The following is a 23,161-nucleotide window of genomic DNA, read 5'->3' on the forward strand; positions in this document are numbered from 1 at the left end:
ATTCCGTACGATAGAGTGGCGTTACTAAGTTAGATTTATGGTTTCTAGGCTAAGGTAGGATCTGCTTAGTATACTACTACTATCACCCGGCTAGATACTATAAAAGCTATAGCTAAATTAGCTGAGTTCCTTACTAACCCCGGTCCTAAGTATATTGATACTATCGACCGAGTTATATAATACCTATATAAGACTAGGTACTGGGCTATCGAGTATGGTTCTAGAGAGATAGATCGTTAAGATCAATATAACAAAAACCACGGTCTTTAGCTAGCTGCAAAATCAATTGAATTTGTAAGCGATGTATCGTTTAGAGATAATAAGGATAGGAAGAGCTCCGAGGGTTATATTTGTAAGCTATATAGGGGCCCTATAGATTGGAAAGTAACTAAGCAGAAGACGGTAACTACGTCGACTATAGAGGCAGAGCTACTAGCTCTAGCCGAGGTAGGCAAAACCGTATAGTGGTAGCGTCGAGTCCTCTCTGTATTAGGCTTCTAACCTAACTACCTACTATCTATTATATATGATAACTAGCAAACCGTCGATTTGTTAACAAAGGAAGGGGCGGCGATATATACGAAGCTCCGATATGTTAACATTAATCGTTGCTGGATGAGATAGGAGGTTAGCGAGGGTCGAGTCAATATTGACTGGGTTCTAACTACGGCTATACTAGTAGATGGCCTTACGAAAGCGCTTCCGAGACAGAAGCAGCATCTCTTTAGAGAGCTGATTAGGATGAGAGAGATCAGTTATCTGATCCGAGAAATAGAGGCTGTTTGAAGAGAGTGCAGAAATGAAGGAATAGAGGCTATTGGAAGGCCTGAAATTGATGGAATTGAAGCTATTGGAAGGCTTAGAAATGAAGGAATTGACAGCTCTTGAAGCCAGGAAAATGCAGGCTTTAAGAACTGGGGGGTGTGTCGAATACTAAGTCCGAAAATATGGTAGAAACCAGGTAATATACCGGAAACATCATGTGACATTGGGTACCAGGCATACCATATAAAAGTGCATATTACAGTTAGTCATCATGGTCCGCACAGATTGTTGAAATAGCGGGTTTTGTCATTTTAGTTAGTTAGAGTTGTCAACATTGGTCATTTATACCATACATTGTTCGTACACCAGCTTTCCGTCACGTGATTTAGGTAAACATCAGTGAGATTCTGTTAGGATCGCATGGTTTTCATTGGGTAGTAGTAATTACTAGCTAAATACAGAATGTATTACATCAGCGCCAAGCAAGGGCTTGGCCCAGAGAAAACCCCTTGGTAATAGGCACTCGCTACCAATGACTTGGCCGAGTGCCAAGAAGTATTGTCCTGAGGCATCCAGCAAGTGGCTGCCTCAGGCACCGAGAGTAAGCAAACCCTGCAAACCTCTCGGGAGCACATCCCTCCCCACCAGATCTAGCTTACCGCCCCGGAAGCTGTAAAAATGAGGCCATACAGACTCCCCGAATAGGCAATATAGTAGGCCCAGTAGGATGAGGGGCCAACAAGTGCTTTGTTTGGGGGCATTAGAAGGCGAGAGAACTGCTAAGTGCATATTGCTTCCCTTTCTTTGTGCTCCAGCAAGCAGTTCTCTTTGTTCTTGCCTGCTCGGTTAATATGGCAAACAAGCCTGCCTAAGCATAAATACCCCCATCTTTCCCCTTAGAGAAAACCTTCTCCTCTTCTTATTCCTCAGTCTCATCTCCCACTCCACTTTCTGTCGACATTGATCAACTTGTTGGTAAGTGATCCATCCCCATGTCGACCTCGCCAGGTGCTAACTCGTCACTTGCTGTAGTGACCATGTCGTTCCCCGCAGTAAACTCTCCTGCCGGGCCCTCGTCTGACCCTCTCGCCGCCCCCGTTGAGAACTCAGAGGGAAACGCCATTGACCTCCGGTCCCTTGGTGCTTCGTCTCCCTTGTCGGTGTCGCAAAACCCACTTGACATGGAGACCTCCTCCGTCGGAGCCTCGCAGCTTTCTGGTAAGTCTTACTTCCTACTCCACATTGGCTCCCCCACTTGCTGACTGACTTATGTAGCCGACCCGTCTCCGTCCCCTCGCTTCGTCAATCTTGACGCTGAGGATGCCACCGAGTTGCCAACTGGCCTCGATGATGCCCTGCAACCAGTCCTTCCCGATGAAGTGCGTGGTATGCTGGCTGCGTTGCAGGAAGAGTGGGTGAGGATCGGAGGTGATGTGGACTGGCCCCAAGTTGATGATACCTTCCAACTTCGTGCGGTCACGTCCCACAACCATCAGGTGGCCGTCATTGGCCAGTGCATCGGTGTCGCTGCTCCCTCCGGGGAGGAGTGTGCCCGGTGCCGACGCAGTGCTGGCTGCTTTGCTTCTTGCCGAGTCGTAGCTTTCCGTGAAAGCTCGGTCAAGAGCACTGTGGTCAGCCTGGGTTCCTGCATGTGTTGTCACTTCGCAGGTGTGGCTCGCGCTTGCTCCTTGCGCGTTGATGCCCCTGCCTGGGCTCTGGACGCGCTTCGTGTGCACTCCCCCGAGTTCCAGTTCCCGGCGGTCACTCCCACTAACAAGTCCCCCACCCAGCCCCCAACCCAGCCCCCGACCCCCTCTACTCCCCCTCGCTCTGCTGCTTCCCGCTTCCTTAGTTCGGTTTCTACCCGCCTGTCTCGCAAACGCCCCCGCATCTCCCCCTCCGCCGCCGATGTATCCCCTTCCCCCCATGTTGAATCAAGCGAGGAAGTGTCCGAGGAAGGTGCCCCCATTACCCCCAAGTGGCGCAGTGTGCTTACCCGTGGACTTTTTGAGGCCTCCCCAGATGTTAGGTTGCGGATGGAACGTCGTTTAACGGAGGAGATAGCTCAGATGCAGGTTAATATTGGTCTTGTACGTCGGGATTTGCGTGGTTTGGAGTCACTTCGGGGTCAGGAAGCAATGGAGCGAGCTGTAGTTAGTGGAGAAGTGGATTCTGTTTGGGCTGATCATGTTGACGATATCTAGGTTGCTGGGCACTTGTTGAAGCTTTTAAATTGTACTTGCCGAATACAAAGACTGTGGTTCTATCAATGACTTCCTCGTAGTCCCTTGTAGATTGTCTCTTCGTAGTATTTCGTAAGTCTTCGCTTGCTCGCTTTCTTGCTGCGGCAGCGGAATCCTTCTTATTGCGAATCCATCGCATAGCGACGTGGCCTGCGGAAAAGGTATGGAGATACTTGCTGCAGCGTCGGAGCGTCCTCCATGTGCTGATCTCCTTGGCCATCCTTTTCAGGGGCGTTGTCGTCAACTAGGTTCTCTCGTGGAACCTCTTCCACCTCTTCCTGGGCGGGTATCCAGTCCACTTGTTGGGACTCTTCTACCTCTGTCCGGGTAGGTATCCAGTCCTCTCGTTGGGACTCCTCCACCTCTCCCTGGGTGGATATCCGGTCTATTCGCTGGGACTCCTCTACCTCTCCCTGGGTGGTTGTCCAGTCCACTTGTTGGACTTCCTCTACCTCTCCTTGGGCAGGGACTGTGCTTTCTAGACCTTTCCTTCGGGTCTCCCCCACTTGCTGAGTGGGGACCCTAGCCGCTTGCGGCAACGTTTCATCCGGCGCGTGCGCCATATCCTCTGCTTCCGGCGCAGGTACCGTCTTTTTCGTTCTCTTGGCGGGTAGTGGTTGCTTCCTCGCTTTCGCTGCGATATTTCTAAGCACTTCCTCCCTCCCCACCAAGCGTGAGCGTACCCCTGAACGCTCCATTGCATCCCACTCGGCTCGAGAAATAGTGGCTAATTCGTGGTAACTAGGCGGTTCGTCGGAGTCCATATCAACCACTTCTCCGCCATCGAGCGGATGCCGAATATCCATACCTTCCCGTCGAAGCCGATGCTTGCCGCCTGACGACGTCCACAGCTGGTTGGGGTTATCGACAAAGGCGTCGACAAGGCGGCGGCCGTTCACCAAGTTCCTCAGTACCCGGCCATTGGGCTCAGCAAGTGCATACGTGCCAAGCGGGTGGGCTTTCAGGATCTTATACGGCCCGAACCACTGTGATTCGAACTTCTGTTTTGCCTCGTTCCGAACCAGTACCCACTTGCCCGGCTGCAGTGAGCAAGTGGTCACTTTCTCATCCTGGATTTTCTGGGCCCGGATGGCCTTGTGCAACAATCTCTCATTGGCCTCGGCTCTTGCATGATTAACAGCGAGGATCTTGCTATCCAGCTCCGCCGGGTCCCGGGACGAGGTTACTGGCTCGGTATCCCCTGGCAAGCGTGGATGCGTCCCGTATACTAAGTAAAAGGGACTTTTGCCTGACGTTGCATGTTCCCTAACCCTTGTGGCGAACAGGGCTTGGGCCAAGTAAAGATCCCATACTCTGGTGGGCTTGCCCATACAATACTTAGTGAGCATTCGTCCTAGCAAGCCGTTGAGATTCTCTACCTTCCCATTCGTTCGTGGGTGGTATGGCGTCGTTGTCCGGTGTTTCGCATTTACCAGCTTGATAAAGTACTGTACCGAGGCCGCGAGCAAGTTGGCGCCATTATCCGTCAAGAACTCCGCAGGTGCGCCATACACCGTGAAGATGTCGTCGTGGAGAAATTCGGCGACAGCTTCCTCTGTGGCCTCCGGCAAGGCTTTTGCAAGTGGCCAGCCAGTGGCGTAATCGATCGCCGTAATAATCCATCGGTTGCCGCTTGGCGTCGTGGGTAGCAAGCCGATAAGGTCAATGCCCCATCGTTCAAAAGGCTTGATGCCCGCGCTCGCTAAGTACTGGGACGCTTCTCGCTCGAAACTCTCATTTCTCGATTTCGACACTTGGCAATTCGGACAAAGGCGCACTACTTCCTCGGTGTCCTGCCGTATTCCGGGCCACCAAGCGCGGGTACGGAGCACTCCGCGCAGGCCTGGGTGGCCCAAGTGTCCATATTCCTCGTGCATCCGCTTCAGGAAGTCCTTCCTGAAAGGCGGCTCTAGATATGGGGCGGAGGATCCGTCCCCATATAGGTAGGTAAGCTTCGTATTCTCTTCCTGCGTTGCAGCTGTCGGCAAGGGCGATTCGTGTATCGCGAGCTTGCCAGCCCAACGCATGACTTCTCGGCGAAGCGACTTGTCGTCCGGCAAGCTACCGGCCGACATATATTGAATGGTGGCGGCAAGCCATTCCGCTTCGTCGAATCCGCCCACTTTTGTCATCATGTTTAGTTTTCCCCAAGCAGGTGCTTCCCAGGCCATATTAGCTGGTCCCTCTCCGAGAAAGTCGGGGCGCCGGCTAATAGCGTCGGGAATAATTGCTTCCTCTCCTTTCCGGTACCGTAGCTCGAGGTCATATGCCTGGAACTCGTCAATCCAGCGAGCAAGTCGCTTGCTGTACGCTCTCGTGGTTGCCAGGTATTGAAGACCCTCGTGGTCCGTGATGACCGTGGTCCTTGTTCCATTCTCCAGGTACCTGTCCCAAGTACGGAGGGCTTCCTTGATCGCAAGGAGCTCCTTTTCATGTACTGGGTAGTTCAACTCTGCGCCTTTTAGCTTGCGGCCGTCGAAGGCGACTGGGTGCGTCTTCCCGTCGTCACCCACTTGGCAGAGCACAAAGCCGATCGCCCATTCGGAGGCATCGGTTTCTATCGTGAAAGGCTTGGCCCGGTCAGGTTGAACAAGCACTGGGGCGCTGACAAGTGCCTCCTTTAGGCGTATGAAAGCCACTTCGCATTGCTCGGTCCAAGTGATCGGCCGGAACTTTTGCTTGCGCAGTTTCTCGTCGGCTTCCTTGGTCAAGTTGTGCAAGGCCACCGCTATTTTCGCGAAGTCTTTGACGAAGCGTCGGTAGTAGGTGGCCAAGCCTAGGAAGCGGCGAACTTCATTGACATTTGTTGGCCGGGGCCACTCCTTGATGACATCTAGCTTCATCGTGACGGCTTGAATCTTGCCGTCCCCGATGATATGGCCGCAGAATTCCAACTCTTTGGTGACGAACACGCACTTTTTCGGTTTGGCATAGAGCTTCTGCTTGCGCAAGCACTGCAGCACTTCCTCCAAGTGGGTGTAGTGCTCTGCAAGTGTCCTTGAGTATACCAGTATATCGTCCAAGTACACCACGACCGACTTGCCTAGGTAAGGGCGAAGTGTCTCGTTCATTAATGTCTGGAAGGTGGCTGGCGCATTACAAAGCCCAAATGGCATTGCTCTCCATTCGTACTTCCCCCAAATGGTGTTGAAGGCTGTCTTTGGTATTGCCTCCTTGGCCATCCGTACTTGCCAATATCCGGCCGCCAAGTCGATCTTCGACAAGTACTTGGCCTGGCCGACGATGTCCAGCAAGTCCTGAATCCTCGGGATGGGGTATCCATTCTTAGCGGTGAGTTCATTAAGGGCGCGGTAGTCGATACACATTCTCCACGCTCCTTCGGGCTTCTTGACGAACACCACCGGGAATCCCCAGGGACTGGCTGACACCTGGATCAATCCCCTATCCAGCAAGTCCTTCACTTGCTTCCTAAGCTCCTCGAGCTTCTCGTGGGACAGGGGGTAAGCATTCATGTTTACCGGGTCGGCGGTACCGGTATCAATGTGGTGGACGAAGTTGCGTTCGGGGGGTAACTCCTTCGGCAAGTCGTCGGGAAAGACGTCGGCGAACTTCCTGAGCAGCTTGGCCAAGCGAGGGTCGTTGGTCGTTGGTTCATGGTCCTCGCTCGCCGTGGCATAAAAGACTGCGTACTCGGTGTTCTTATCTTTTAGGGACCGGCGGACCTCCCTCTTTGACAGTAAGTTCAACGTCCCTTTCTCCTCCCCACTAAGTGCACGGCCGTCCGCTGCCTGCACTTCGTGATCTCCATTATGGTCGGTGAGCCACATCCTTTTCGTGGGGAAGCTAACGTGGGGGTCGTGCTCGCATAGGAAGTCGTTGCCGAGTACTACATCGTATCCTTCCACGTTGACTGCCCACACCACTTTCGTACCGGTCCACTTGCCCAGGCGAATCACCAGTTCCATCGTACCCTGGGTATACAGGGTCTCGCCGTTCGGTAATGACACTGGTAACGATCTGCGCTTGTCCCACTTGCCACCTAGGCGGCGAGCGGTTTTCAACGATACAAATGTATGGCTTGCTCCGCAATCTAGCAGCATACGGCAAGCGATGGGGTTTCCGGCTGCGGCGGGGCGATGGAGCGAGCCGTCGAAGAAGTTAAGGTCTTCCCCGAGAGCATTTAGTCTCATCACGGCTCGTTGGGTGTCCCGCCCTTTCCGGCTTTGGCTAAGCCCGTCATTTTGCTTGTCGGGGCGACGTGGCTTGGTGAGCGGGTCAGCAGGCTCGCCTAAGCTTGCTGACCCTGTCCTTTTCCCTTGACCTTGCAGTTTCTTTTGATGTGTCCTGGCTTGCCACACTTATAGCAAGTCCTCGTGTCCTGCATGGCCGATAGGTCCATGGCGTCGGGAAGCGGGGCAGTACGCCCATTCCTAACATAACGTGCTGGGCGGCCATACGCGGTTGCTTCCTGCGCGCTTCGTTCAAGCTCCAGCAGGAGGTTGACCGCTTCCTCGACGTTGGTCTCGGGTCGGCCCTGCTGCCTGAACCACTCTGCACGGAGGGTCGGGTTCAGTCCCGATACTAGTTGCAGAATATATCCTCTTTCCGAGGGGCTCTCTAGTAAGTTACGGGAGAGTTCCAGCAGGGCGGCGTGGTACGCGGATAGAGAGTCATTTCCTTGTTGCTTGTGCGTATACTCGCGCAAGCGATCTGACTCTGCCGTTCTTGGTTCGAACTTGGTCCGAACCCAGGCCTTGAAGTTCTCCCATGTGGTGATCCGTTCGCCAAGTCCTGCGTCTACTTGCTGGTTGGCCGTCCTCCATTTCACATGGGCGTCTCCGGCCAGCAAGCCCGAGGCAAAGGCTAGTTTGTACGTCTCGTCGTCGCTTCGGCCGCTCACCATTTGGCGGCGCAGGAAGTAGTCGTCGACGTCGTACAGCCAGTGGTTAGCAGCGTTGCCTTTCTGGTTGCCTTGGTACTTGGCCGGTTGGCCTAAGTCTTTTAGGCGGCCCGCGATCTCCGCTGGGTGAGGGCCGACTTTTGGCTCCATGGCCCTTGGGTTCTGAGCCAGTCCCGGGTCGAACGTTGTCGACATCGTAACGATGGCCTCGTATTGCACGGCCATCATTTCCGGGCTGTTGGTCACTTGTTGGAAGATTGCCAGCCTTTGCAGCGGCTCCGGCAAGCGGTCGAAGGCCCTCTGCATGTTCGCTGGCAGGTGAGCCCTAAAGATTCCGGGCGTCACGGCCTGGTCCGTCGGCGGGGTCGTCTCCGCTTGCTGGAACTGTTGCTCTTCTTCAAAGGGTTGGTTCTCCATTGTAACAAGTGGCTTCAATTGGGGTTTCGGCAAGTTGGTGCTTAGTCTTAGGAGCTTCTTGCTCTGTTCCTTTCCCAACTGCTTCTGCTTCTTGGGGGCCCCCACTTCGCCCCCAAGGATACGGATCCTTGACCTCTCGCAGAGTTTTTCTTGGTGTACCTCTATCACCAAGTCTTTGGTACCGGCTTGGTGAGAGGTCCACCGCACTCTGTTTCATGGTCCCTGGATCGAAAATTCCTCGCGGCAGGGGCTTGTTCGAAGCCCTCACCTGCTGCCTGGCTTCCTGGGTATGCTTGTTGGTCCCAGGAACCGGCGAGGAAGCATGGCTTCCTCCGTGGATGCCACTGCCTCCTCCCAGCTTACCGTAGGAGGTAAGGCCTTAGCAAGACATGCTACCAGATGAGATTCTGTTAGGATCGCATGGTTTTCATTGGGTAGTAGTAATTACTAGCTAAATACAGAATGTATTACATCAGCGCCAAGCAAGGGCTTGGCCCAGAGAAAACCCCTTGGTAATAGGCACTCGCTACCAATGACTTGGCCGAGTGCCAAGAAGTATTGTCCTGAGGCATCCAGCAAGTGGCTGCCTCAGGCACCGAGAGTAAGCAAACCCTGCAAACCTCTCGGGAGCACATCAGCATCTAATCTTCGAATCATGAGGGCGGTCACAACTCTGCGTCCTTGGCCTAGGTCAAGGCCGCACGTAATAGCGGAAATAAAAAAACCTCTTCGAATTAGATGCAAGGGGAAAAATGATTTGTTCTCCTGCAAGAGCAGATCTACACAGCGTGGCGTGGCCGACGGGTGTTGAGTTTGATCAGCTTCGATGTCAAGGGCGCTTACAACGGTGTGTGCAAAGAACGACTGCTCTAGAGAATGAAAGCGCGAGGCATACCAGGTGACCTGCTCCGGTGGGTCGAAGCGTTCTACTCGGAACGAACGGCGACCATTCAAATCAATAGGCAAGGTTCGGAGGTCTAGAGCCTTCTATAGGCTGGCTTACCTTAGGGCTCGCCCCTATCCCCGATACTATTCCTCTTCTTCAATACAGACCTCGTACAAAGACAGATCGACAACCAGGGCGGAGCGCTAGCGTTCGTTAATGATTTTACCGTATAGGTGACCAGGCCAACCGCCTAAAGCAACCGGGAAAGCATTAAAGTAATTATCAGTAAAGCGCTCGACTAGGAGAAAAGGAGCGGAGCGACTTTTAAAGCAGACAAAACAGCTATTATACACTTTGCTCCCAAGGCTTATAAGTTAGACTAGGGACTTTTTACTATTAAGGGCCAAACCGTTAAGCCTAAGGATCATATTAAGATCTTAGGCGTCCTTATAGATACGAAACTCAAGTATAAGGAATATATTACGAGGGTAGTATCTAAGGGCCTAGAGGCCGCGATAGAGCTCCGACGACTTCGGGGATTATCCCTAGCGATAGCGCGGTAGCTATTTATATCGATAGTAGCGCCGGTCGTAGACTACGCGTCTAACGTCTAGATATACGCGTATAAAGATAAGGTTATAGGGCCGATTAACCGCGTCTAAAGGATAGGAGTATAGGCGATTATAGGAATATTCCTTATAGTTACGACTAATATAGTAGAGGCGGAGGCCTACCTTACTACTATTTAACGCCGTTTCTAGAGACGAGCCGTAAAGATATAAACGGATATATATACCCTACTAGAAACTAACCCTCTTCGCCGGAATATAGTACGTATTAAGAAATTTAGAAGATACTATCGTTCGCTATTATATTAAGTAGTAGACGTACTAAAGAATATTAAGATAGAAACACTAGAAACTATTAATCCGTTTATATTAGTACCGTAGGAAGTACGCGTATAGGCTAGTATTAAAGTAACTTCGTAGTCACCGACCGTACTAGGTAGGTTAATATAGATCGTAACTAGTAGCTCGGCGCGGAACGAGCTCGTCGGGTTTAGGGTAGCGATCGAGAGGTAGCTACCTCGGTATCGAAAACTAAAACTAAAGACCCTTTCCGTTATATTAGATATAAGAGTAGAGTAAAATCCGTTTTCTACGGAGCTAGTAGCGATAGTATATATATTAGATATAGTATATAGACTAAAAGATTATAGGATTACGCTATTTATAAATAATAAAGTAGCGGCTCTAATATTAAGGAATCCTCGATAATAGTTAGGCTAGGAATTCGTCTACTAACTATATAAGTTAATAAGAAAGTTATAGAGAAATAGAAACTAGATTAATATCCGGTAGATCTTAACGAGCGAAGATAATAAACTATAGGGTCTAGCTAAAGAATAGGCTAGAGCCGCGATATAAGAAGATACTCTCCCGTAAGAACGCGTCCCGAGGATAAAGTTAATAATACTAAATATCGTACGGTCCTAAGCGGTCCCTAGCAATAATTTACTAGTAAACGTAGGGAGATATATAAAACGAGTTAATATAGCACTCCTAGGCAAATATACCCGGTAGCTATATAACCGATTATCGTAGAAAGAAGTAAGCGTACTAGCTTAACTTCGAACCGGTATAGTAAGAATTAATAGATATCTCTATCGAATCAAAGTAGTAGATATAGACTAGTATACGTATAAGTAAGCGAGAGAGACCGTAGAGTATTTCCTATTTCGATATCAAAAATAGATAGCGTACCGGACGGAACTACTATAATATACTAATACCTACCGAGGAAATATATCCTTCTTCCTAGGAGGAAAGTCGCCTTCCGATAATTAGAAGTAGACGCCGAACTTAGAGGCGGTATAGGCCTCACTACGATTCGTACGATTCGCTATCGCTATAGGCCGACTCGAGGCCATCTAACCATACCGACAAATATAAATCAACCCCTTTCGCCGACCTAACCTACTAACCACCTCGGGTTACCAATAGTAGACGCGCTTCAACTGCCGAAAATAGGATATTGAACACTTAGAGAAGCGCCTTCAAGCCAGCCTACAAACAAAATTACTAACCCACGAGGATCCGCTGCGATACGCACGTCTGAGATGACATATATTGCAAGGCTTTATGTATAGGCTCTGAGGAGACACAGTACTATATATATCATGACATGTATAATAGATCAGAGATAGTTGCCCTTTCGGCCTAGCCGCCGGGCGTTAATAAATTGTGTGTGTGTATCATCAGCATCAGTTGCTGCCCTTCCCTGAGCGTCCATTTTTTATCATCTCGGCTACCGCAGCTACTTTGGCTCGTGTTACTACGAAATCCTGTTGTAGGCTCATCAGAACGGCATTCGATCCATTATCTATCGCGGCTCGGATATATTGAGCTGCGCTAACAAGTCGTTGGATCAATCAATCGATCTAGCCTATCATAGGAAATACCACGGTTCAAGCGCATATAGATATTCCCACAGACCAACTGAACGTAGGATTCTATCTATCGTAGGACCTAGGATTATGATCGTGGTTGGTCTAGAAGCAACGAGGAAACGTGGTCTTTCGTAGGATATAGGATTTCTAGTGATCATTATGATCGTGCGGGTAGTCTAGGAACGGGGAACCGTGGTCTTTCGTGAGACATAGGATTTCTAGCGATCATTATGATCGCGCGGGTAGTCTAGGATCAACGGGGAAACGTGGTACTTCCCGAGATTTAAAAATTTCAGGCCATCACAATTGCATAGAAGGCTTAAGAGTAGAACCTATAGATTGTCTACGATACCGCAGGAGTGGCGAGTAGGGACACACTGGAGAGTAGGGACGCACTGGAGAGTAGGGACGCACTGGAGAGTAGGGACGCACTGGAGAGTAGGGACGCACTGGAGAGTAGGGACGCACTGGAGAGTAGGGACGCACTGGAGAGTAGGGACGCACTGGAGAGTAGGGACGCACTGGAGAGTAGGGACGCACTGGAGAGTAGGGACGCACTGGAGAGTAGGGACACACTGGAGAGTAGGGACACACTGGAGAGTAGGGACGCACTGGAGCTGTTTGGGTGGGGCAATGAGCGCGACACAAGTTTTAGTGTCGCGCTCCTTTAGATGAAGTTTCAAGTATAGTGGCTCAAGACAAAGAATGCTCAGGTAGCTTAATGGGGCTGTCTCTGGGATCGACTTCCTTTAAGGACGAATCAAGGAATTTGAGAGGCAGTTTCATACACAGGCCAGCTCTGGGAACTGAGCTGCTCCTAGAAGCCCAAGCCCTTCCTAGAGGTAAACTGTGGGTTCCCAGGCTCGAGCAAAGTGCCCCTAGGATGATGGACTAGAGCCCCTAGGGCTAGTATGCGTACAGCAAAATAAGACACGGATCACCCTAGTTTGAAAAAATGAGGAAAATACCGATCCCAGAATCACTTCTGTTGATCCTGGGATGACCAGTGGTTGCCTCTAGGAACTCTACGTAGGGCACAAAGGGGAGCCATCAATCATGGAACGCGAAAAGACCATGATATTCAAAGACCACGATATTTTTCTCAAATTATTATACGCAAATTGGTCCTTTATATATTGAACTCATAAAGGCGGCCCCCGCAAGACTTGAAGGGCAATCACCAGTGTTGTTATTTGCGGTCATCAAATAGGTGCCGCAACGTGAAAGCAACCGTATTTCAAGAGCAAGTTTCCCTTAGAAGGCCGAGAACAAAAGAATGTGGAAGTGGCTATATATTATATTTACCAAACCAAGTTTAATAACGCTCCTAGGACTTATCCGTATAGTGGGGAAAATTTCGAGGGAAGCAAGTAGACATTCACGTTAATAATATGTACGTTCGTTGCATACAGTACTAGTGAACCACAGGAGTAAGCTCAAGTTCTCCGGTCTCGCCCGAGGGCTCGGAATGGAGCGGAGGTGGTCCTTGCAACCAGGCTGAACTAATTTTGGGCCAGAAACCAAAGGGTATTAGGAAAATGCACGGACCTTTGATATAGGTGGAGAAGGTGATGTTGTTTAACCAATCCTATTCAATCAACCCGACTTTTCTACATAGAGGACGGCGTCTTAACGACCTTCTCACCACTTTCATCACTTTGAACGGCCTCATATTAAAACATTTAAACTATTGAATTTTAATTACTACAGTATCATCCACCACCTCCGTTTTCCTACTAACCTTTATTGAACTTGGAATTAGGCAGGCCTTTATATCCCCTAGACCAGTTCATTTAAAATCTGATCAAGAGACTGTCATCAATTAATTGAGAATCAACGGTAGGCCGCGACAGCCCTCAACTACCTCGGCCCTCACAAAAAAAAAAATGGGGTGTGGTATTGAAGCAAAGCTGCACTAAGTTTGCAAGTCTGGAGGCGCAACATCTGTATAGAGTTCATCAGGTTACATGTAGGTGTGTTGCACTGCGTTGTTTCGACTTGTCAGATTGCCAGACTACCTACTCCGCCGACGCACAGATTCCCCTCCTTCTGTCACTTGTCACTTCGTCTCCACACACTCACCCAATCCATTCCTTTCCCCATCGGATGCGACTTCTCGGCCTTCCAATGACCGACTCTTTGAAATCCGTTCGCATTTTCGAGCTCCAATTCAGTGAGCGGTGCTCCTTCGACGTCATACCGAATCTCCTGTCCAGGGTGACTCAAATGCGCCAAATAGACGGATGAAGGCGAGGCGTAAGGGGGCCCACCGAGGGACAGCTTTTTCTGGGTCGGAAATTCGACGCAGACGATCACACTTTCCTGGTGCGTGGAAAGGAGATCCCAGTACCGGCGAGCCCACGAGGAACGAAGGTCAGGGGTGAGGGCACAGAAGAACTGCCCTTGCAATGTCAGCCTTATATCACACACACTGAGGTCAAATTTATGTTATTTCCCCTTAGCACGTTATACAGCTTGCCGATGGCGACATTCACGCGAACGGACTTATACCAACACCACGATGTGAAGGTGGACAGATAACTCGAAGGAATCCACTCACGGTATAGTCATAGATGATCTCGAATTTACCAGGAAGGTCCATGCGAGCAATCCACTCGTCACTAAAAAAGTCACCTATGATGAACTGCGCCTTCCCTGGTCCAGCTGCCTGATCTCGAACAGGATAATCGGCCAGATGCTCCCCAGCCCACGCATTAGCTTCCTCAGCCGCCTTAGTCGATACGTCAAGGCCATAGGCGTCATAGCCTAGGCTGGACAGGAGGAGGACGTCATATCCACGTCCACAACCCGGCACCAGCGCTCGCTTCCTCCGGCACTCCCCCTTTCCGTCATGAATAAAGGCAGAGGCACCAATGAGATCCTGACGGTTCTCCATGACATGCACAAGGGCCGGATTGGGAATGCCCTGATCCCAAGGGAGGAAGTCGCCCGCATCCCATAGCGCTGCCCACCGATCATTGGCTGGAGGGCCCTCGCCACTGAAATGCTTCAGAAGACGCGAGATCTCCTCCTGGTTGAGAGGCTTTTCCGATTCAGTCATATTGGAGGATGGGTAGTGTTTGTAAAAGATATTGGATAGAGTGTGCTGACGTTAAGGTCTTGTTCAGGTTACCGTCGCTTTAGGCCTTTCTACTGTTGGATGACGGGCTAACCAGGTCAATTTATGTCAAAACGGATTCCGTGACGATTTGCAGATGACCTCGGCCCAACGTACATCGAATCCTTCACCAATGCCGTCTAAGCGAATGGGCATCCTTATCCTCTGGTTCACGGATGATAGCTCTCGTCGATCCTATGAATATGGTCAGATATTCCCGAGCAGGATTCCAATCTCGTCGATGTGCATCAATCGAGGTCATATATCACACCCATCCTCACCTGAGACCACTCATAATGTCTACCTAGCGCCCGTAACGATGAGAAGGGAATATCGCGTAACCTCGTCGACGCTGAAGTGGTGTCCATGTCTCTGCAACCGGCCAAATTCAGAGTATATGTGTCAAACTCCACACGCTACTCCCTTTAGGTTGAGGATACCCGAAGGCGATTGGCCCCATCCGCCCGAATACATATGCAAGGTGTTCTCGGTGACCATAAGGGGGCCATCTCATCATGGTTAGTGGTATTGTCTATAGAAAGCTAATAGAAGAGCGTGCAATTTAAAAGATGAGACTAATCTCCTCAGTCCGGTTCAATTGTCACCAGCTTGATTGAGCAATATCTGTTATAGACACTACCGCTATACTTCCATTTAGTTATACCTGATCAGACTTTTCATCTCATATCATGGATAGAGACACTGACCACGATGCCTACAGCGCTGAAACCTTGCGCGAGACTGAATATCCTATGCTTAAAGGTGAATAACTAGAAATATATGTACTAAAGCGAGAACACTTTATAACCAATTTGTCTAGGGGAGACATATCTCGACCATACCGGTACGACTCTCTACGCACAGTCCGCTCTCAAAAGCTTCACCGAGGAAATGTCCACCAGCCTCCTTGGAAACCCGCACTCTGATTCACGGTCGTCGCAACTCTCAACAAAAAAGGTCGAAGAGGTCCGAAAGCGGACATTAGAGTTCTTCAACGCCGACCCGGAGCATTTCGATTTAGTTTTTGTTATGAATGCTACTGCGGCAGTTAAGCTCGTTCTCGAGGCATTAAAGGATGTACCCGTGTCCCAGGACCTAGAGAGGACCTCCTGGGGGCCGAGGTTCTGGCTCGGATATCATCTTGAGTCCCATACAAGCATTCTGGGTGTGCGCGAACTGGCAGATGCCGGACAACATTGCTTCGTCTCGGATGATGAAGTCGAGTCCTGGCTCAGACCCACGTCCTCCAAGGACGAGACTGGTCGATGTCCAGGGCAAATTTCGAAAACCTTCCAAGTGGGCCTATTCGCGTACCCAGGACAGACAAATATAAACGGACGACGGCTGCCTCTTCACTGGCCAGAAGTTTTACGCCAATCGAAAGATGCCTCCCACCAGCGGGTGTTCAGCCTTTTGGATGCCGCAGCTCTAGCCTCGACCATGTCACTGGACTGCTTCCGTGAGCCGGATACAGCCCCCGACTTCACAGCCGTCAGCTTCTACAAGATTTTCGGCTTTCCTGATCTGGGAGGGTTGATCGTGCGCAAGAAATCTGCACATGTATTGCAGCAGCGTTCCTACTTCGGTGGTGGCACCGTGGAGATGGCCACCTGCTCCGACCGACCATGGCATTCTCGAAAAGTAGCCTGCATCCACGAGGCACTCGAGGATGGTACTGTCCCATTTCATAATATCGTTGCTCTCGGATGTGCTCTTACAACACATGAGCAGCTGTATATCTCCCAGGAGCACGTGTCTTGCCATACAACCCGCCTCACTGTACGCCTCTACGAGCTGCTCTCTTCTATGCGCCACTCAGACGGCGAGAGAGTGTGCGAGATTTATAAAGATCACACTGCCACATATGGCGACAGTAAGACTCAAGGGAGCATCATCGCCTTCAACATCCGCTCTGATGAAGGCCGGTGGCTAGGCCTCTCTCATATCGAGAAAGCTGCCAATGAGCACCGCATCCATCTTCGCACGGGTACTGTTTGCAACCCAGGGGGCCTAGCAAAGATACTAAACCTGGAGCAGTGGGAGCTGTTCCAGAACTACACGGCCGGTGTTCGATGCGGATGTCGCAGCGTGCTCATTGGACATAAGCCTTCGGGTATAATCAGAGTCAGTTTGGGCGCCATGAGTACCATAAGCGACGTCGAGATCTTCGTGAGGTTCATCCGCAACCTCTCCGCGGCTGGCTCTCTTCCTCTGCTGACACCCACGCCTCTTCCCTCGCCCCAGAGCCTTCGACTGCATACTCTGATGGTTTACCCAATCAAGGGCTGCGCTGCATACACCGTGCTAGAGAATAAGCCCTGGCAGGTCACCTCAACCGGCCTGCAGTGGGACCGCCAATGGTGTATAGTCAACTTGCAAACCGGATCAGTGGTCGATAAGAAGGAGGTTCCACGCATATTACTTATCGAGCCTGAGATCGATTCCAAAAACGGGATTTTGCGAATCAGCGTCCACCACTCGCTGCAGCAGAGCCATCCCAAACTGCGAGGCACTATAGAAGTCCCACTGTTCCACCCGGGCGAAAGGAACCCCTCCAACAAGACGGGTAGCTATCAATATTGGACTACCGTCGTCCAGGAGGTCCGCCATCCCTGCAGCAACGCCCCTCAGCATGTTCAACTCTATGAATCGCCCGATCTCGCTACCTTTCTGACCGCCGCCCTTACCGTTCCCTGTACTCTCGCGAGGTTTTTCCATCCGGAATGTCTACCGGGGCGCCCTTCGGATCAACTCCCGAACCATTTGGCGGAGGTGACGGTCTGCTCCAGCCAGGATTCCACGATTGATCGATATCCGATACCCATCCCAGTTGAAGCGGAGAGTGGCCGATCCAGACCACGCGCTATTGCTCTGATGGAGATCCTGCGAGTCAATGCACTGATGTATTCTAATCTAGAGTCTGGGCACCGACAATGGTATCTAATGCGTATTGGACGGAGGGATCTAAATGGTGAAAATGACAAAGCGCGCGTCATTCATTACGGGCGTATGAAGGCGGTTGAAATGACCGCGGAGCGACAAGGGCCCGAGATCTTTGAGGCGACGAGCCCCGTGGTCAAGATCTCATGGAGTGAGGGTAGTTGTAGTGGTAGTGATGATCAAGTTGATCATGATGCAAAGGTTATGGGCTCGCTTGATGGAATGCTGCCAATTCATGCTGGTCAGATTGTTCAGGTCTAGGTATAATTCCCAATTTATATTCTAATGGTCTTTATATATTTGGGGAAACTAGTCCATTCCACCCAAACGAGGGATGCCGAAAACAAAATACGAAGCAAAAGGGAGGCTTCCTCGCTCTAGTCTTATATATAGAGCCGACTATAGCTATTCTGAATCGAATTTCTCATTGAAAGATGCCCCCCATGACAAGAGCTCTCGCCGCAAGGCAGCTGATCATTCTCCGCGAATCTCAGTATGTAGTTCCATATCAGACTCCAAGGCTATTTACTACTCCACAGATCATGCACTCACGTAACATATCGTGTATGGTTCAAGTCAATTTCGAGAGAGCCTGGATTATATATTTTTTGTGTAAGTCTTATCGAATTTAGACCTAGAGAGTGAACATTACCACCCCATTAGCCAGAAACCAAACAACATGAATATCCCATTATGTATTGTATGCATCATGAGCACAGCGCTAGAGCTGTATGACTTTGGTAATATTCACGTCAGATATTGCACTCTACCGTCGCGCTTGACACAATCTTCTGCGTATGCTCTCTTCTAAGAAATTTCATGCTATTCCAAAGGAGACAAAGCATGGAGTTTTTGCATGCTTTCGGGTAGCTTCAAGCGATAATTCACTGGCCCCAATTTTTCTTCAATTTTGAACGGTCCTAATCGTAGGTGGTCCAATTTATTGCTGGGTCGCTTGGTTTTGATGTTACGGCGCAATAGGTAAACCTTTCCCCCTCCTCAAGGTCAGGTTTCCCTTGGAAGGCCGAGAACAAAAGAATGTGGAAGTGGCTATATATTATATTTATCTCGTAGGCGCTTATGCTTACGTATCTTGTTCGCATTGCGCTTTTGCACCTTGTAACCATTACGCCAATTCCCTATGTCCGGTTAACACCGATAGAGTAAAAAATTATAGATCTATAAGCTTCAGGATAATAGAATATTCTTAGGGGTCTAAAATTTCGGGCTATGAATTTTAAAATCACTTGAACTATACCGCCTCTTGAAATTTGCGTACTGCAATTTTCCTAAAGGTCGAATATTCCGAATACAAAATTTTAAAGGGATCTTTTATTTAGGCTCATTTAAAATTTAACCTTCTTAAAGTCTAAGTCTTATTATTTTCTCCTCTATTTTATCTACCTATCTTGGAAATTTGTCATATCCTAGGAAGATGTATTCTAGGAACGTTAGAACTACTACAAAGGGAGAGCGAAGGTATACTTATACCATTTCTAAATAGATAATGTAGGGCCTCGAACTATTTAAGATTCGTATATAGCCCGGCTAGATAGAATTTTTTAGTCGGAAGGGTTTTCTCGCCTAAACCCAGAGAATTATATAAAGGTCTTAATAGCAATGATATTCTTTAGTAAGCTCTAGCTACCCGGGATGAAACTAAGGCCTTCCTAAATAGCCTATTGAACTTTTTAAAACTCCGAAATGAAGTACGGCTGAATATTATGAACGATTTATGTGATATTTGGGTAGTTGGACTAGAAGTAAGGTTTGTTTTTACTAGCCCTATAATGGATTATGCGGATAAAGAGTTATTAGAATCTTTTCTGGTATGGATCGACAACCAAAGAGCTATGTGATACTTTCTTAGAGAATAAGAAACTGCTATATAGTAGGGCGGTCTATGTAGAAACTGCTATATAGCAGGGTGGTCCTATATAGAAACTACTATATAAGAGGTAAGTCTATATAGAAACTGCTATATAGGAAGTATGTCTATATAGAAACTGCGATATAGGAAGTATGTCTATATAGAAACTGCGATATAGGAAGCAAGCCTATATAGAAACTGCGATATAGGAAGGAAGTCTATATAGAAACAGTACTCTAGAAGCGTAGCGAATCGCCGGGGCTTCCTAGAGGCGGTCAGTAGAATGCACAAAAGAGCCTAATACAAATAGCGACTACGAATATAAACGTATTTAAGCCTTCGAGCCTTTAATAAGACACGAGATATAAATAAACTTCCGGCATAGCTTTTAAATGACATATCACACTAAGTAGGAAGCTCGTAGGCGTTAAGCCGAGTTGTAGTGTCTATATATAAGGAAGAGAAGCTCGCGACTAATGGTCGACTTATAAAGGAGAAGAACCTTCTATAGATAGCATCCTAGGTATTTATAAGATACCTATTTTAGGACATATATAGACCTATACTACTTAAACTAAGAGTATGATATAGATAAGACGTATAGTACCCCGAAAGAATTTTAATAGAAGTAGTACTAGGATAAAAGATAGATCTTATATCTATAATAGAGCTATATAGAGTATCCTATAGGGTATAAAATAAGAGGACGTTAATAAAACATCACTGCTAGTTAGACTATTTTAAGAGCAAGGTTTCCTTAGAAGGCCGAGAACAAAAGGCTTCTTTCGAGAGGGTTTAGGTTATAGGAGAATCCTCTTAAGAGGAAATTAGTTATAGTACGGCTAGCTAAAGAGTACGTACGATATAGAAGGGTAACCGTTATATAAGCTAGGTCTTAATACTAGTTCTCTCCTAGTCTAATTATTTTAGGCCTAGGCTAGTTTTGAGATAGTCTAGGGCGACTACGAATTACGGATAGCGGTTTTAGCCAGACGCCGTTTAGTAAGGATTATGTTTATTAGCTTATCATCTTACTATAGGAGCGGGTCTCTATAGTAGCTTTTATTAGACGATAGTATACGCTACGGACGCTAGACCTACGTTCTCGTCTTAGAGCCTCGGTAGGCGCTTATATATAGCTACTAAAACCGTCCTACGATAAAGAAAGGCGGTATCAAAGGGTGTTTTTTTAGCCCGCTCTCTATCTCCTCTACCCTTCCTCTTAATACACTATATAACTATATCTACTCCCCCCTTTAGACCTATTCGGCCTCTAATAATAACTAAAGAAGTAGTAGTTAATCAATTTCAAAATAAAGTATCAAAATAAGATACGAAGATAGTCTACTACCTATAAAGAATGTTAGCGTCGGCGGACAAAGGTAGGGAATATAATCTTCTACTAATTAAAATAGTATAGTAGTAGAAATCCGTGCTCGGAGTATAGAAAACGCGACTATATCTACGATATCAATAAGAGCTCTAATAAACGATATAAACTCTACTTAAGTATAATAGAAGAAGAACTTAAGTACTATCAATAATTTATAGATAGGTTTCTTAACGTAATACGGACTTCTAATAATACTAATATCTACTATATTATCGATCATCGACTAGTGAGATATAGACTATAGCGAATCGCGTTTTTACTGATAATCGTTCTTCTTATAATAACGTCCCTAAAGGAGGTCTGTTAAGGGGCTAGCCTAAGAGGAAGGCTTCTAAATCGGATTATCTTATAGCCTAGCTACTAGATCTAAGCGAAATTCAAAGTAATAGCGACTTAGCCTAGCAACCTATTTCTATACCCTACGAGCTATAGCGTGCTACTAACGAATATCTCGAGAAGTCTAAGAATCTAGAAATATAAGGAGCTTCTAGAGGATATTCGCTTTTAGATGTTTTATAACGCCGGATCCACTTTAGCGCTATTTATCTAAAAGAATAGTTACCTTAACTATAACTAGAAGTATCCTTACTATATAAGATAGCGTTCCGGCGCTATACTATTAATATATATTATATACGTAGTTAGTCGCTAGCGTTACTCGAATTTAGTATAGGAACTTTAAAGATAAGAATAAGTAGGCTATAATCTCCTAGGCCGTAGTTAAGTAGGGAGATCCGGATAAATATAGATATATACTATCTATCTCGTCGGGGTAGTATATATAACGCTATCGCCTAGTTATATTACTATTACGACTTAATACCTAATCGTATAATATAGCTTAGAAGATTACGATCGTACTAGTATCTAATTATTTCCTGAGGCTAAGTCCGTTACTATTAGATCTTAGGTATATAAAGGGCCTCCTTCCCCTAGCCGGTTATATACTCTAATATTCTCTTTTCCTCTTCCTAAGCTTATACCGACTTTCCTCCCCTAAGAGCGGCGATAAAGATTACGATAATAAGCCCCTCCGACACAATTATTATTACCGATAATAAGGAATTGCTAAGCCTCGAGCTAGGTAGCTTATAACCTCGAAGGGCCCCTCGCTATAATTATAGTTATTATGATTTTAAGAGTATGATTATAGAATTAGTCGCTAATAAGACGGATATAATACTATTACGTAAACGTAAAAGAACCGAAACGAAAGAGCTATCTACTTTAGTACTAGTTCTCTATAAGACCTTATTTATCCTTAACTAATAATAGACTAGGAAAACGCCTTTAAGGAGCTCTAGGGGGCGGTTAGCTATAAAGTATAATGGCTATAAGAGAAAAATCGTATCTTTTAAGATAAACTTCGCTAAGAGAGGGAGAGGCACTAAAAGACGTAAGAGGAACTTTCCTAGTAAAGAGAAAAGTATATCTTAGAGTATAAGATCTATTATATATAGCTAGATCGCTAGGTACTTATTTTATATAGACATATAGTATATAGGTCATACGTATTATACGTAGGAAGTCTTAGAACAATAGAGAAGTGTCCTATCTACTAGGTACTAATCATCGGATATATCGGATACTACCCTTTTATAGGATAAAGTATATATATATCGTGTTATAGGTCTAGTTTAATAACTAAAAGACTATAATCAATATATACCTAAGCTTAACGTCAAGTGATATTACTATAGCTATTAACTAGACGTATATCTTTTACGGACTTAACTACTAACTAGCAGCTATTCTGCTTAGAAGGAAGTAGTAGTTAGGAACCTTATAGTAGGGATTAGGAACGGATATATAAGGCACTCCGCCCCTATAATATAGAATATAACAAGTCAATCAATTATTTTAATACCCTCCTCACTCTTAGTAGGTAGAACAGCCGTCAAATTTTTAATTGAATTTCTAAGTTTTTAAGCCATTATAGATCAATACCTATAGTACGATAGTTAGGTCAACCTTAATACGTCTAGTTTCAGCGTAATATAACTACTAAAATAGTCGTAGCATTAAGTTACCGCTCCCGTGCCGTGACTTAAAGGCCTAATAAATTCCCACATATTACCTACTAGGTACGCCGTTTCAGATATTCACCCACGAACTAAAATAGCACAGTAGCTTCTATCTAGTTTTTCGCCACGCTTTTGGCTCTAAAAACCGTGGCCTACTATATATAACGGAAAGCTAGTATACGAATAATGTATGGT

At 47.5% G+C, this 23,161-nt stretch overlaps 4 protein-coding genes across 4 annotated transcripts, besides 2 other annotated features; 2 read left to right on the forward strand and 2 right to left on the reverse strand.

The window, feature by feature from the left end:
• Positions 1–1,757: 1,757 nt before the first annotated feature.
• Positions 1,758–2,969, forward strand: N7537_007506 (DUF3716 domain-containing protein; the record flags this gene model as incomplete). Its single annotated transcript, XM_056898563.1, has 2 exons — positions 1,758–1,983; positions 2,041–2,969. The coding sequence occupies 2 exons, from the start codon at positions 1,758–1,760 to the stop codon at positions 2,967–2,969; spliced, it is 1,155 nt and encodes a 384-aa protein (XP_056750639.1).
• A 158-nt stretch (positions 2,970–3,127) lies between these two features.
• On the reverse strand, positions 3,128–8,286 carry N7537_007507 (uncharacterized protein; the record flags this gene model as incomplete). The annotated part of the gene is made up of 2 exons (XM_056898564.1): positions 3,128–7,231; positions 7,291–8,286. The coding sequence occupies 2 exons, from the start codon at positions 8,284–8,286 to the stop codon at positions 3,128–3,130; spliced, it is 5,100 nt and encodes a 1,699-aa protein (XP_056750640.1).
• Positions 8,287–13,673: 5,387 nt separating this feature from the next.
• Positions 13,674–14,682, reverse strand: N7537_007508 (TPMT family; the record flags this gene model as incomplete). The annotated part of the gene is made up of 2 exons (XM_056898565.1): positions 13,674–14,018; positions 14,182–14,682. The coding sequence occupies 2 exons, from the start codon at positions 14,680–14,682 to the stop codon at positions 13,674–13,676; spliced, it is 846 nt and encodes a 281-aa protein (XP_056750641.1).
• Positions 14,683–15,428: 746 nt separating this feature from the next.
• N7537_007509 (Pyridoxal phosphate-dependent transferase major region subdomain 1) lies at positions 15,429–17,940 on the forward strand (the record flags this gene model as incomplete). The annotated part of the gene is made up of 2 exons (XM_056898566.1): positions 15,429–15,501; positions 15,560–17,940. 2 exons carry the CDS (start codon positions 15,429–15,431, stop codon positions 17,938–17,940), a joined length of 2,454 nt encoding a protein of 817 aa, XP_056750642.1.
• Positions 17,941–22,071: 4,131 nt separating this feature from the next.
• Positions 22,072–22,083: a sequence feature (Short protein (N7537_007510, KAJ5597426.1) was converted to a misc_feature.).
• A 139-nt stretch (positions 22,084–22,222) lies between these two features.
• Positions 22,223–22,246: a sequence feature (Short protein (N7537_007510, KAJ5597426.1) was converted to a misc_feature.).
• The last annotated feature ends 915 nt before the right edge of the window (positions 22,247–23,161 follow it).

The sequence above is a fragment of the Penicillium hordei genome (assembly GCF_028827395.1).
Source record: "Penicillium hordei strain IBT 12815 chromosome Unknown utg000004l_segment0_segment0, whole genome shotgun sequence".
NCBI classification, from domain to species: Eukaryota; Fungi; Ascomycota; class Eurotiomycetes; order Eurotiales; family Aspergillaceae; genus Penicillium; species Penicillium hordei.